The sequence below is a fragment of the Heteronotia binoei genome, chromosome 4 (genome assembly GCF_032191835.1).
Source record: "Heteronotia binoei isolate CCM8104 ecotype False Entrance Well chromosome 4, APGP_CSIRO_Hbin_v1, whole genome shotgun sequence".
NCBI classification, from domain to species: Eukaryota; Metazoa; Chordata; class Lepidosauria; order Squamata; family Gekkonidae; genus Heteronotia; species Heteronotia binoei.
In genome coordinates this window covers 30094756-30109711 of record NC_083226.1, presented here as the reverse complement: position 1 = coordinate 30109711, position 14956 = coordinate 30094756, and the positions used below count along the sequence as shown (strand labels likewise).

The 14956-nt window shown below is 45.5% G+C and overlaps 1 protein-coding gene across 1 annotated transcript in view; it reads left to right on the top strand.

Moving 5' to 3' along the window:
• DGKQ (diacylglycerol kinase theta) overlaps nucleotides 1-14956 on the top strand; it is a 92938-nt gene that overhangs the window by 62936 nt on the left and 15046 nt on the right. Inside the window, exons 14-16 of the mRNA XM_060237043.1 lie at nucleotides 207-245; nucleotides 776-891; nucleotides 12836-12987. Coding sequence (XP_060093026.1) covers nucleotides 207-245; nucleotides 776-891; nucleotides 12836-12987 — 307 coding nt within the window. The remainder of the gene's footprint in view (nucleotides 1-206; nucleotides 246-775; nucleotides 892-12835; nucleotides 12988-14956) is intronic.

Sequence of the window (14956 nt, the reverse complement as noted above, 5' to 3'; positions counted from 1 at the left end):
AGTGTCTTGAAGCTTTCTAACTAATAAAATGTAGGCGATTTGCACTTCAGTTGCATATCTTTTCAAAGAAATGGGACTGGCCTCTCAACATATTTGTAAAATGGGAGAATATATTTTCTGAAGCTTTGTTTTGGTTATGTACAGTTTTCTTCATTTTGATTTGAGAAAAGCAAATTTTCTAATGCAGCTTTTTTCAATTTTTCCAGCAAATTTAGTTTCTGTGAGTCATGTGTATTCATCTCAAGGTAAGAATATAAGTGGGGGTTAGTGTGCTTTATTGGGGTAAATCTAGTATATAGTGTATAGATTTATAGTGTAAATCTGCTAATTGGGCTGACTTTGGAAGAAGCAGTGTTGGCTGTAGTACAAGGTTATTAAATAGCATATTGGAGGCTGCTTCCCTCCATTCAAAATGCAGTGAGATCAGTAGCTGTTCTTGGGATTGTGTGTTTCCACCTTATGCCCTTCACATTACATGTGGAGGTGAATTCCTAAATTGGGAATTCTTGCCTGTCTTGTCAACAAAATTCAAGTTGTAGCACTGAATTTTTTCTCTCCAGCAGTTAACAGCAGTTATTCAGGGTTATAGGAGATGCTGCATTTTTGAATACTTGTGGGATGTCACAGTTTGTCTTTGTAGCTTTTGTGCAGTCCCACATGGGACTGTGTAAATGCAGATCAGTCGAGATGAAGATGTTACATCATATTTTTATGTGTATAATTCTTTGTATTTCATATAAAACAATTTAAAAATGATTTAATTCTTTGGTTACAGGTGCTGTTGTATTAAACATTTCATGTTTTTCTGAAGCTGAAAGACTGTATATGCTAGCTAAAGATACCACTGTTAACGACAAGCCGCTAACTGCTGTAGTGCTCCCTGAAGTTTTGGTAAGATCCATTGGTTAAACATTCTGTTAAGAAATTAGCAGATACCTTCCTTTTACAGATATCTTGCTCAGTGGTAAGACTGAAAAGGTAGACAGTGGACAGCAATAAAATCCAGATCTTGCCTTCTGTGCTGTTACATACTTCTTTTAAAACAAGACAGTTAGGCACTTTCATATCACTTTCCCAATGGACATTTGTTGCCATCCAACCCCAAGTGATGGCCAAATCCATTCCCGTTTCCTGTTTTGATTCTCCCATTTCCTGCAGTAGGTGGTGTTGGCTAGTTCCGTTCTGGTAGGCAGCCCCATGTAGAGAAAAAAAGGAGGATGCTCTAAAGGCCTCTGATGTCATTGAGGTCCTGAGAACATCTTCACACTTGAGGAAGCTGCAGCCAGGTTTTTCATCCTGGGTAGGTAGACTCTATACTTCTGAGCTGCTTACAGCCATAGGCAAAGTCTGGTCCCCAAGTGATTACCAGTTAGCAGGCGATCTAAAACAACTAACATGGTGCAGTGGTTGCAGCCCTCCTGCCAGCAAGCATGTGGCATTTGAGTTCAGCAGAAATTATATCTGTGCACTTCCAAGAAATATGGTTGTATCTTGAAACTGTTTCAGTCAGTCTTTATTTGGTGCAATCATAGATCAGCCAAGATTGATGCAGACATGACGATCAGCACATCTGTAGATACAGTAAAATGTTGGAGCCACACAAGGCTGTTTTCATTAGTACAGTCATAATTAATAAAAACTTAACCAATTGCATGACCTTGTTTTTACCATCACCTCTGATAGTAATTCTGCCAAAAAGTTTAATCGTGCTTTTTAACTGCGATGTCCACAGCCACATCATGGACTTTGCTTTCTAGAAGCGCTTTTGTTGTTCTGGGTGAAACATAAGTGCGACAGTGTGATTTTATGAAAGCTCTGCTGTACTGTCAAGGCCACCATAAAGGTATTTTTCCAAAGTCTGTTTAGCAATGTATTGGTTTCGGATTGAGTGATATTCTGAATCAGTGAGATAGAAACGTTGCCACCTATAGAACTTCATATGCAACGCAGGACACTCCTGTTTACAACATTTGATTCCCAGGGAATGCCACCTGAGCAACCCTCGTGCCAGAACTGAGTAACTGTTAATTGCATTTGAAAGGGGAGGGATGGACGCTCAGTGGTAGAAGATCTGCTTGGTAAGCAGAGGTCCCAGGTTCAATCTCCGGCATCTCCCAACTAAAAAGGGTCCAGGCAAATAGGCATGAAAAACCTCAGCTTGAGACCCTGGAGAGCTGCTGCCAATCTGAGTAGACAATACTGACTTTGATGGACCGGGGAGCCTGATTCAGTATAAGGCAGCTTCATATGTTCATACGTTCATGTTCAAAAAAAGAGCCAAATATGTTCATGTCTTCATCATTTGCTCTGCATTTATGAGAATCAGAAACTTGGGAGAAAAATGAGTGTTCTTGAAAATAACATGAGATGCATTTGAAAATGATGGCCTTCTTCGCAAATGATGTCTGAAAATGGCTATTTCTTCTGTATGAACAAACCTCTATGTGCCAAATCAAAAAGTGATTGTAAGATCACTTTTGAAAAATTCTTACACTTTTAAAGAGTTTTGCACTTATTTTATCTAGGATCTTAAAGCAAAATAGTTGTCTGATATGAGGGGAAACAGTCATACGGTGAATACTTGCTTAGATATTTTACAGACTCTATTGTTACTTTATGTGTCTCTTTTTAACGTAATGAATCTTCTCTCATTTCCAGTGCAAGTTGCATTAGTTAAATTTGTGCTTGTTAGTATCCAGGAATTTCTTTTATTAATAGGATAAATTTGTAGTACTTTCCTAAATGAGAGTAACCAAAATAATAGTTGCAATAGCGCCAAATGAAAATAAGTTAATGAAATCCAGCCCTACTCTAAGTTTGCTTAGCTTCCTTGCTTTGGATACAGAAAGAAGGAGAGCAATTAACAAAGTAGGAAAACGGAGCAACATTTACTGCCAGCCAAGGAATGTGTGGTTATAAACAAAGAACAATTTAGGTTTCATTTTTGGCCTTAAAATAATGAGCTATTTTTGTTCTACTTAAAGAAAAACAGCTTTACTGTTTATAATCTTGAGGGATAGTCAGAACTTGGCTCAAAAATAACAAAATGGTCTGTATGTTGAGAATGTAATGATGGATTAATTTACTCTGCTTAAGGGTACCCTTTAAAATGATTCCCTGTCCAGTTGGCACTCTCCTAGCCTGTTGTTAGCTCATAACCATTCTCTTTTTCAGCTGCTCTGCCAAGTTTAGTTCTTCTGAAAATGTCAGGATGTTCAGTGGCCTCATTGACACATACCCGGGGTGAAGTTGGTGGATGGTGGAGTTGCCTATTTATGGTGCGATTCCCTCTTAGCATATGAGAATGACACAGCCGCATTGACAAGGCCAATCGCTTGGGTCTTTCCTACCTGATTTTTCCCTAGCCATCAAGTGGGAAAGAGCCACCCCCTCCCCATGATATTAAGCACACACACACTATGGCTTAAGGCTCCCCCACTTGCCCGTGAGGTTAGAGTATTTTAAAAGTGAGTTTTGGATCATGCACATTAACCAACAATTGCACTTGCAAACATCAGTCATTTGAAAACTTTAAGAAAGCCATTTGAAAACGTTATTCTCAACAGAGAGATACATGCTTTGCCTTTATGCAGGTCTTGTTGTTTCTGATCACGTGCATAGGCTCTTGCACATAGTATCAAAATTCACCAGAAGTCACCAATAGGAGTAACACACGCAAAAGAACAGTGCTGTCTACTAGGTTGTCTAAGAACTTTGGGTTTTGACCCCTATGTGACAAAGAGTGTTGGACTGGATAGGCCACTGGCCTGATCCAACATGGCTGTTCTTATGTTCTTAGCTGTCTGGCTTTGCCTAATCTTCTTCGTGGTCTCTGTGCATCACACTGATGGGATATAGGCGCCCGCGCCGATCTCGATCGGTATTCTTGAAAGCTGCGGATTTCCGCGCCCCAGGCCCAGTGCGCATGCGCAGAAGCCCCACCGCGCATGCTCACAGGGACCGGAGCGGACATCCCGCCAGTTCTCTTCTGACCGCCGCTTGGATCAGTCGATCTCTCGCCACGGTCGGTAGAAATCCTTTTTGAAAGTTGCGAGCTATACTTTTTAGATTCTATTGAAACTTTTCTTTGGCTAAGACCACACAACAGTCTTTTTAAAGACTAAAGAGCGTGGGGGTAAGCAGCTTTATCTTCTCAGAATTCGCCTCAGCCCCCCCCCCCCCCGCTCCCTCCCTCACCCTCCCCGCATGGAAAAGCGGTGGGGATTTTTCAAAAGGTGCAAGAACTGTGGAAGCAAAATCGCCCCTCCAGACGGGCACGATCTCTGCCTTTTCTGCCTAGGGGAAACACACATCCCGGAGACGTGCACCCACTGCGCGAAGTTTTCCCGCCAAACGAAGAAAAACCGCGCGGGCCGTCTGGCAGCGGCACTAATGGAGAAGGCACTCTCGCCCAAGAAAATGGCGGCGGAGACACATAAGCCGTCGACATCGGGACAAAGCGGCACCGACAATACCGCCCCCGACGCCGATCGCCCTTCTAAGGTGGGCTCGGCATCTAAGTCCGACTCCTCTACTCCTGTAAAACGGATAAGGGAGGAGAAAGGACTTCAGCCGGAAGCAAAGAAAAAGAAGAAAGCGGACAGACATACATCATCCGCAACCTCGCTTCCGACGTCGCCATCGAAGTCGCTGGCGAAAATACCACCTCTGAAGCTCTTTGCTTCACCACGCCGCCGGTCAAGCCCCCCGGTATTGGCATCGATGTCTACACAAATCGCCATCTCCTCGGACTCCGATCGAGACTTGGACTTGACTCAACAATCGGGAACGGAGGACAGCCCGCCAGACCACACTGTCGAAGACACCGCTCGGACCCGAACACCGACTCGGGACCCATCGGTCAGCCCTGATCGTCGACGAGCCCGGACCCCGAAAAGAGACCGGCCTACCTCACCCAGACGGAGAAGCGTCGGGCGCGATTCTTCCGACAGTCCTCATAGACATCAGCGCAGCCCTCGGGGTCGTCATCGATCCCGAGACTCGGAGGAGAGATCCCACGATAGGGATCGTTCCCCCCTTCACAGACCACCACCACCACCCATGTCATGGGACCAGAGGCAGTGGCAGTATCTGTACGGGTCCTGCGCCATGCCCTCCATGTTCCCGTGGTTCCCTCCTAAACATTTAGACTGGGACCAACAGTCCGAAGCTTCGGTAAGATCGCAGACGTCGTATCGGCCCAAACAAGCATCTGCATCAGCTTCGAAATCTTCGGACGCGACGCCTCCAAAGAGACAAAAAACCCCTCCACGTACGGGGAGCCCGGATCGCCGAAAGACGCCTGGCTCACCAAAGGTCCCAGAGACACCCAAACGTTCTCCCGGATGTTCTGAATCAGGAGACGCCTCTCCTGAATCTAACGAAGGTTCCCTTCGGGAAGAACAGGATATCTCCTCCCCGGACGAACCTACCCCATCGAGCAAAGTAGGTGAGGAATTACCCATATCTCCTTCCGAGGATTTAAAATCCTATGGGGACTTAGTTAAGAGGATGGCGATGACCCTATCGCTACCGACGGTCCAACCGACGCCGATAGTTACGGACAATGTATTCGATGTTGTACAGCTAGATACCTCGACGGCTATCGCCCTACCGCTCACGACGGTCATGCTTCATACGACCAAATCCTCATGGGATAGACCAGCCTCAACACCGATAAGCTCCCGAAGGCTCGACCACATGTATCGGGTGCAGGAATCCACAGCAGAATTTTTATTCAACCATCCAAAACCGAACTCTGTAGTGGTAGCATCCTCCTCAAAGGCCAGAAAAACGCACGCTACTCCCCCAGATAAAGAAGGGAAGAAACTGGACAACCTAGGTAGAAGATTCTACACTGCAGGTTCGTTAGGCGTGAAGGTGGCAAATTATGGTGCATGTATGGGTCGCTATCAGTATGCCCTATGGGACCAGTTGTCATCCCTCCCGGACCTGTCGGAACAGGCTAAACAGGCAATAAAGAAGGTCCAAAAAGAAGGTATCGCTCTTGCCAAACAGCAAATCAATTCTGCCAAGCATGCAGGTGACATAGCAGCAAAAACACTCACCTCAGCGATTACTTTGAGACGTCATTCCTGGCTCAGATCAACAGCACTCCAGCCAGATACTCAATCCTATGTTGAGGACCTCCCTTTTGATGGAAATGGATTGTTCAGCTCCAATACAGATTCTGTATTACAGGAAATGGACAAAAGCATTAGAACGTCACGCAATTTAGGGGTTCCCATCTCGGCTAAGTCCCAAGGCAAACGCAGTTGGAATAAGCCATGGAACAAGAAGCAGTTTCCCAAACAACCAGCTGAACAACAATGGAGGCCCAAGGGCTCCACATCATACTCCAAACCACCTTACAACCCCAAGTCAAAATATTCGCCGACTTCTGCACAATCGGCCAGGCAAAAGGGGAATAGGCCCTCCAAACAGGGCCTTTGACTGCCTTCTCCCCTATTTTACCCCTTCCCCCCTCCACTCGGACCATACCAGACTTTTCCCATATTTCCACACTTGGTCCACAATTACTACGGACAAATGGGTTTTAAGTATAATACTCAAGGGCTATCAGCTAGAATTCAAGGAAAGGCCGATAGTTCCCACCGTCATCCACACCAGAACATCCACCACTCTGCAGATGGAGGTCCAATCTCTCCTCCAAAAAGATGCTATCGAGCAAGTACCAATCAACCAAATTGGAGAAGGTTTCTACTCCCGATACTTCACCATCCCCAAAAAGGATGGTGGCCTTCGACCCATTATGGACCTCCGGGGCCTGAACCAATTCATACTAACCCAAAAATTCAGAATGGTCTCCCTACAAAACATCTTGCCCCTACTAAATCAAGGGGACTGGATGGCCACCCTGGACCTGCAGGATGCATATTTCCACATAACTATACACCCAGATCACAGGAAGTTCCTCAGGTTTACAATCGGAAACACCCACTTCCAATACAAGGCCCTACCCTTTGGCCTCTCCACGGCACCGAGAGTGTTTACAAAGACTATGGTGGTGGTGGCGGCTCACTTGCGTCTACAAGGGATCAATATCTTTCCCTATATAGACGATTGGCTGATAGTGGCAAATTCCAAACCTCTGTTGCTACAACACATACAGCGCACCCTAGCCCTTTTGGAAAATCTGGGCCTACGGGTCAACCCTCGGAAATCAGCACTACAACCCTCTCAAAGGGTACAATTCATAGGAGCCATACTGGACTCACGAATCTGCACGGCTTTCCTCCCGACTCAAAGAGCGGAGGACATCGTCTCACTGACGCGTGTGTTTCTTACAAACCCGACGGTTACAGCGTTCCAAATACAACGCCTCTTGGGCCTAATGGCATCGACCACAGCAGTGCTCAAATTTGCCAGATTCCACATGAGAACATTGCAGTTATGGTTCCTGCGCGTGTTCAATCATCAAAGGGATCCACCCTTATGCCAGCTGACCGTCCTGATGACTGTACTAGAGACCCTGTCTTGGTGGCAGGAAGAGGAGAACCTCCTCCAAGGAGCCCCGTTCCACAAACAGACTCCCACGGTGACCATAACGACAGATGCGTCACTATGGGGCTGGGGAGCCCACATGAACGACATATGTGTGGGGGACAAGTGGCCCCAGGATCTCCTCCGCTACCACATCAATTTTCTAGAATTATTAGCCATACACCATGCCATTGTCTCATTCAAACATCTAATTGGGAGGAAAACGGTGGCGATTCTGACAGACAACACTACTGCCATGTCTTACGTAAACAGACAGGGTGGCACAGTCTCGAGGAAGCTGTGCTCCCTAGCCTTAAGAATCTGGGAAATTTGCAGAGAATCAGACACGACCCTGATAGCCACGCATCTTCCGGGCACTCTAAACACCTGTGCGGACTATCTCAGCCGCGGGGGAGCTTCGCTCCACGAGTGGGAGCTCAATTGGAAGTTTCTCCATCCCGTGTTCCAGAAATGGGGCACACCGGAAGTAGACGTCTTCGCCACACGCAGCACCTCGAAATGCAACATGTTTTGCTGCAGAGGAGGCGCGGACCCCCTAGCACTGGGAGACGGGCTGTTGATAACATGGACTCACTTACATGTGTACCTCTTCCCACCGGTACCGCTAATCACGAGGGTCGTCCACAAGATCCACCTCGAACGCCCCAAAGGGATCCTCATCACACCATGGTGGCCCAGGCAGCAGTGGTTCTCCCCTGTAATGACGCTGTCTCACGGGATATTCCATCAATTCCCGACGAGCTCGGACCTTTTATTGTCCCACGAGGGGCAAGTAATCCATCACGATGTGCCCCACTTGAAACTGACGGCGTGGAGGCTGGCGTAACAAGTCTCTCTGACAGGGTTCTACAGGTTATACAAAACTGCAGAAAGTTATCTACTAGGAAGTCATATGAGTACAAGTGGAAGACATTTGTCCGATTTGTAACCGGAACAAACAAAGAACCGAGGAAGGCAGGCCTTCCTCTAATATTGGACTTCCTACTCTCACTTCTGGATAAAGGGCTAACAGTAACGTCAGTGAGAGTATATTTAGCAGCCATATCTGCCAACCACGATCAGGTTGAAGGCTACTCGGTGTTTTCACACCCTAATGCCAAAAAGTTCCTGAAAGGGTTATCGAGGTTATACCCTGCGGTGCGAGACCCAGCCCCTGCCTGGGACCTCCCAGCTGTATTACAAGCACTAACGGGGAAACCCTTTGAACCCATGGCAACATGTTCTTTACAGCTGTTATCCTGGAAGACAGCCTTCCTAGTAGCGGTAACTTCGGCTCGCAGGGTGGGAGAACTTGCAGCCCTACGCTGTGACGAGCCATATCTGAAGTTCAATGCTGAAGGAGTAAGGTTGCGACCTGATGTAACCTTCCTGCCGAAGGTGACATCGCCCTTCCATCTGAATGCGGAAATATGTCTACCCACATACTTTCCTAACCCAGGTTCAGACCTGGAACGAAGACTGCATACCCTCGATGTGAAAAGGGCACTCTCATTCTACCTACATAGAGTAAGGCCGGAACGCAAGGACACCAGGCTCTTTATTTCGTATTCCACTACACCGCGAGGTGTTAGAGTTTCGTCACAACGGATCTCGAAGTGGATAACTGAGACCATAAAGTTATGCTACTTACTCAACAAAAAACCTCTGCCGAGACAAATTAGAGCTCATTCCACTAGAGCCCTAGCAACGTCAGCAGCCTTCATGAGAGGGGTACCACTGAAAGACATTTGCGACGCTGCCACGTGGTCAGGGTCTCATACGTTCGTGAGACATTATGCATTGGACCTGCACTGGCGTAGTCGTTCTTCAGTGGGCCGTGCGGTGCTTCAAGAGGCCTCTCGCTGATGGACCGTTGCACCCTCCTCCAGGTATGACTCTGGCTTGCTAATCTCCCATCAGTGTGATGCACAGAGACCACGAAGAAGATAAACAGGTTTCCTACCTGTAACTGATGATCTTCGAGTGGTCATCTGTGCAGTCACACTACCCGCCCTCCTTCCCCTCCGCTGCCGGTCCATCTCTAAGGGCTTACGCAGCGGTCAGAAGGAACTGGCGGGATGTCCGCTCCGGTCCCTGTGAGCATGCGCGGTGGGGCTTCTGCGCATGCGCACTGGGCCTGGGGCGCGGAAATCCGCAGCTTTCAAGAATACCGATCGAGATCGGCGCGGGCGCCTATATCCCATCAGTGTGACTGCACAGATGACCACTCGAAGATCATCAGTTACAGGTAGGAAACCTGTTTTTCCGTGCTCTGAAATTTCCCCCACTAACAGGTGAAGAAACAGGACTTAATGGCAGCCATATTAAACACCAGTGCATATGTCTTTCTCCACAATAGGTAATTTCCTCTGCTCTTCTTAGTCCTTGCAGAAAATTAACTGGTAAGGAGAGAGAGTTGAGCAGAGATCCAGCCCAAGGGGAAAAGCAGCTAGTGGCAGTGTATATGTGTGAGAGTGGAAATGTGACAGGATTGTGACTGATTTATCCTAGTCTTTTCTGCATGTAGGTGGGGGAGCCTTCAGAGTTTCCCAACAAGTTACTTCACAGGGTGAATGCAACATTTACCCATTCTTGTCAATCATGACAAATAGATTGTTTGGTGAGCCTTCAAATTAGACTGCTTGTAGCAGTCACCAGCTTGTACAAACCATGTTGTTCCTGAGAGGTGAATTGAGACATCCCTCCTAAAACCAGCATACTAGGATTGGGGGTCTCATGGTTACAGTGTCTTGGTTCTATTCTTCCACCCTACTGAAATGAACGCCCAACAAGCCATCTGTAGTATCTGTCCTTTACGTAAATGGATAGGCAGTTTGGGTGTTAGCAGTTGGTTAACAGATGGATGATGCGCCTCAGATTTGAAGCTGCTGAAAAATAGACCTTATGGTTTAATTGTAAAAGAGGCCTTGCAGCTGATTTGTCTGGTCCTTAAATGGAGAGCTATAGAGGGAGAGAATTTAATAAGTGGACCTGGCTGTCTACCTCCTGTATGTGGACCTGAGTGACCAAGCTCAGTTTCTTCCTGTCCGTTGGTTCCTGAAGTGTCATTTTCCTTCATGGAAGGCATTTCATTGTGTGGGAAAAGTGTAGAAGTATGCAGCAAGTATATCCATATGTTTCACTGCACATATGTCCATTTATTTAAATGTGTGTATGTGCTCTAGTTGAAAGGGAAGAGCTGTTCTGGGGGTATGCTTGCTTGTAAAACACAGGATTGAAGTAGTGTTTGCTCTTTAGAGGGCTAGTTCAAAAATTATAGCAGCCTGTGGTCTTTGAGAACCTTTTTCAGGATGTACTCTCAGAGCAAAGGGAAAGCATAAGGATGCAGTATGTATTGGCTCAGATCAGACATCATACCCAAACCATGATTAGGGAAGCGTAGCTGTGGCTAAGGTAATACTTGGATTGACAATCCATGTCTTGACTAGTCATCAGACAGGAATTAGAAACCATGGGTTGAAATCTGGGCTTTGGTTTTGTGGCATCAGGACGGCACAGGACTTTCCCTGCTACAGTTTGCATTCTGAATTAAGTCAGACAAGCCATGATTTGGTGTGATGTGTGAAATGAACCTGCCCCTTAGCTAAGCATGGTTGTTTGGTGCTCTCAGAGCAGAGATTGGTCAGGGCTTGGTTGTGGGAATCCTATCTAAAATAAAGCTGCCGATTGCTGCTGCTGTTTTCTGCTCTCTGCAGCCAACAGGAGTTGCTTGCTGCAGTCAACAACAGTGGTATGATTGCCAGTGTCCCTCCGACAGAGGAACAAGCCAGTGGTGTGTTTGAGCAGTTGCCTAGAACAATTAATCTCTTATCCTCTTCAGATAGCATAAGGAGGCTTGTTGCCTTCTTCCCTCTGTTGGGAACTGAGGCCTGACTCCATTTTCCATTCTTTGTGCTCACAGACTGACAGGTCATAAGCAAACAAATTCAGTAGCCCAGTAGTACAGAATAATACAGTTCAGATATACAGAAAGTAACCAATCAACCAGAATAACTAAGTACAGAGTATAAAATTACCGTTAAGAAGTCATTAAAAACCCTAGATAAAAATTTTGCCACAGCAAGAGGTTTTGCTCCCTGGCAAGCTGCTGTGGATATGCCAGTATTACTTGAGGCAGACAGGTAAAGTGCAAGCAATACGCATGTGTTTTGAAGAAACATTCTTTGTACACATGGCAGGGAACCTTTGGTTAAGCAGGCCTCTGATGCATGGGTGCTCATAGATGTTCTAAAGATGTAAACATGTTTCTCATGGTTTTGTATTACTGCACAAATCTTGTTCTGTAAAGTGTGGTGTTGCCCTCCCTTGGTGGCTTTAGGTATCCCCACATGAGAATATGGAGATGATACTGGGTTGGATCCAGACAAAACTTTCTGCTAACGCAAGACACTTCCATTGGCAGGACAGAGCTCCCTTCTCCCCCTCAGCCCATTGATCTTCTTGACATGCTGCTTCTGGGAGATAGGGGGCCCTCATGAATGGCATGAGGGGTGGCCAGTTGGGGGTTTGCAGCTGGAACGGAAAATGAGTGGAAATTATACAGCCCCCTGTGTTAGCAAAATTGTTTTTTGTCTGGATCCAACCCTCTGACTTAGTAAATAAAGCTGTTGTAATCAATAACTGTCAGCGTGCCATATTTAACATGCTTGTCAAATGAGCTATCTTGGCCTGTGCTTAGTAATATTTATTATGAGCAGGGCTTTTTTTGTAGCAGGAATTCCTTTGCATATTAGGCCACCCCCCCACCTTCCAGTGTAGTCAATCCTCTTGGATCTTACAGGGCTCTTAGTACAGGGCCTACTGTAAGCTTCAGGAGGATTGGCTACATCAGGGGTGTGTGGTCTAATATGCAAAGGACTTCCTGCTACAAAAAAAGCCCTGATTATTAGTAGTGACATCAAAAATATAGGTTCTTACCCGAGTACTTCTTAGTCTCAAGCTAAAGAGGAAAAAAAGTGCAGCTTTAATGTCATGCAGTGTGGTTTAATTCTTTAGCATTTAAGTGCTAAGCGTCTCCTGTTGCTTACAGGTTCTAACACTGTAAAAATGAGGAAAGGGCAATGTGTAAAGCTTACATTGGGTTTTTATGCTGTTTTTATTATTTTTCTAAAGAGCTTTCTTTGTTGTGGTAACAATCGAGTGGGAGCTTTGTCTGTGCAGTTCAGATGCTTTTCTTAAAGGCTTACACAGATACACAGGAGATATTTCGACTAGAGAGTGGCCAAGCCAGCAAAAAAGACTTATCTTTGGAACAGTGTCTTCTTTATCATGTATCCCTGTTTCTTTAACTGCATGTGTTTGTGTTTTCCAGCATTCCAAACTCCCCCAGAACTGCTGTCCCCTGCTAGTCTTTGTGAACCCAAAAAGCGGAGGCCTTAAAGGTCGGGATTTGCTGTACAGTTTTAGAAAACTGTTGAATCCTCACCAAATCTTTGAACTAACGAATGGAGGACCACTGCCTGGGTAACTGTTGCAGTTCAAGATTGATTTCCCTTTTCTTGAATTTTTAAAAATCATGTTGGTGGTATTTTACTATATTTTGTTGGACTTCTTCCTTCCTTCCATTTTTCTGCTTCCTAGTCCAGAAATCAAATAGTATCTTTCAAGAGCTGGGGAGAACCAACTGTGATCTGAGTAGTGCCTGACTGAGATGGAGTGTGGGAGCCATATATAAGTGTTGGCTGCTCCTTAGAGGAAGAATTGGTTGTAAAAATACAAATAGCTTCTCCCCATCCATCCAACTGCTATGTCTATTCTTATATCTCTCTTTAATTTTGGCCTATGATTTGGCATTGCCTGTTACAATGCTGTTTTTAAGATTCTGGGGTTCTGCTTTTTCATGAAACTGCATTGTAACCATATAGGTGAGAAGACATGATCTTCTTCGTGGTCTCTATGCAGCACACTCATGGGTTTAGGGTGTGTGTGCCGACTCTGATCGATAACTTCTAGAAGCTCACTGAGTGCATCTGAAATCTCACCTTGAGAAATATGTGAAGAAGATGATAATATTGGATTTATATCCTGCCCTCCACTCTGAATCTCAGAGTCTCAGAGCAACTTAAAATCTCCTTTATCTTCCTCCCCCACAACAGACACCCTGTGAGGTGGGTGGGACTGAGAGAGCTCTCCCAGAATCTGCCCTTTCAAGGACTGCTCTGTGAGAGCTATGGCTGACCCAAGGCCATTCCAGCAGGTACAAGTGGAGGAGTGGGGAATCAAACTCGGTTCCCCCAGATAAGACTCTGCACATATAACCACTACACCAAACTGGCAGGTTTTTTCCTTGAGCAGCAGCTTCCGGCACATCTCACAAATAGTTTTTGAAACTCACCCCAAATGGTGTGGGGATGCTTCTTTTCATGAAACCCCCAAGTCCCATGGATATGTGACACCACTAGATCCTTAGGTACCAGCTGGGGATCTCCAAAGTGTAACAGGGCCCTGCCACAGCGTGTTGCTGCTGAAGATGAGCAGTGCTGATGGTAGAAAGGTACAGTGGAAAAGTGTTGTTTAACCCCGCTGTCAAAACAGTAAATCTTTCCACTTTTAAGGTCAACTAAGAAAATTGTAGGGGGAGAGTTAAATAAATGACATTTCTATTTTTACATTTGGGATTTGGCAGTAGTTACTGAAATGCAGCAGAGGCTTATTTCTCAAGTGCACAGTGATGCGCTTAGTGTGAAATGAAGTTCAATGAGTTCAGGAAGGTTGTCTCATCAGCTTGTTGCAAAGCACAGCTAACTTTCCTTAGCTGAACCCAGGAGTCGAGAGGTTGATAGTGCTCTGCTCTGAAAATTGCTACATCCATAAGTGTAGGTTGGCTGCTATCCCTTGAACTAAAGTTATTTTTTAAAAAACAAGCTTATAGTGCACAAGATAGTTTTTTCTCATGCTGTGTGTAATTAATTGATCAGTAACATAAAATTTGACTATATTAAGGCGGTTTGTATATTTATCATGGGTCATTTAAAAAAAAGAAATTTGCATTGTCAGTTTCAATGATTTTCTGGCACAACACCAGCAAGCAACTGGCCTGCATTTTATTCTATAATATATAATTTTATCCTATAATCTCCTCCTCCTGGTTTCAGTCCACCTAGTCTGAAGCTACAAAGTCATGTTGCAAAGACTTCTTTTTAAAAACAAAAAATTGTAGTTGGTAATTGCAGAAAGACTCTCTAATGGCTTGGAAAGAGCTGTAGTTCATGTGTGGTGGTAGAGAGAAACTTACGAGACCTGAATCCCAAGACTCTTGCTGCTGTTTCCATGTGCTGAAGGAAGCTTTGGACCGGTGCCACACTGTTATCACAAACTCGTTTCTGAATCTCTCCTCCATTTCAGAGTCAAATGAGCAACATGGCGTTTCAGGGTGCGGTTCAACAACAACAGCATTTTATTTATATCCCGCCCTCCCTGCCGAAGCAGGCTC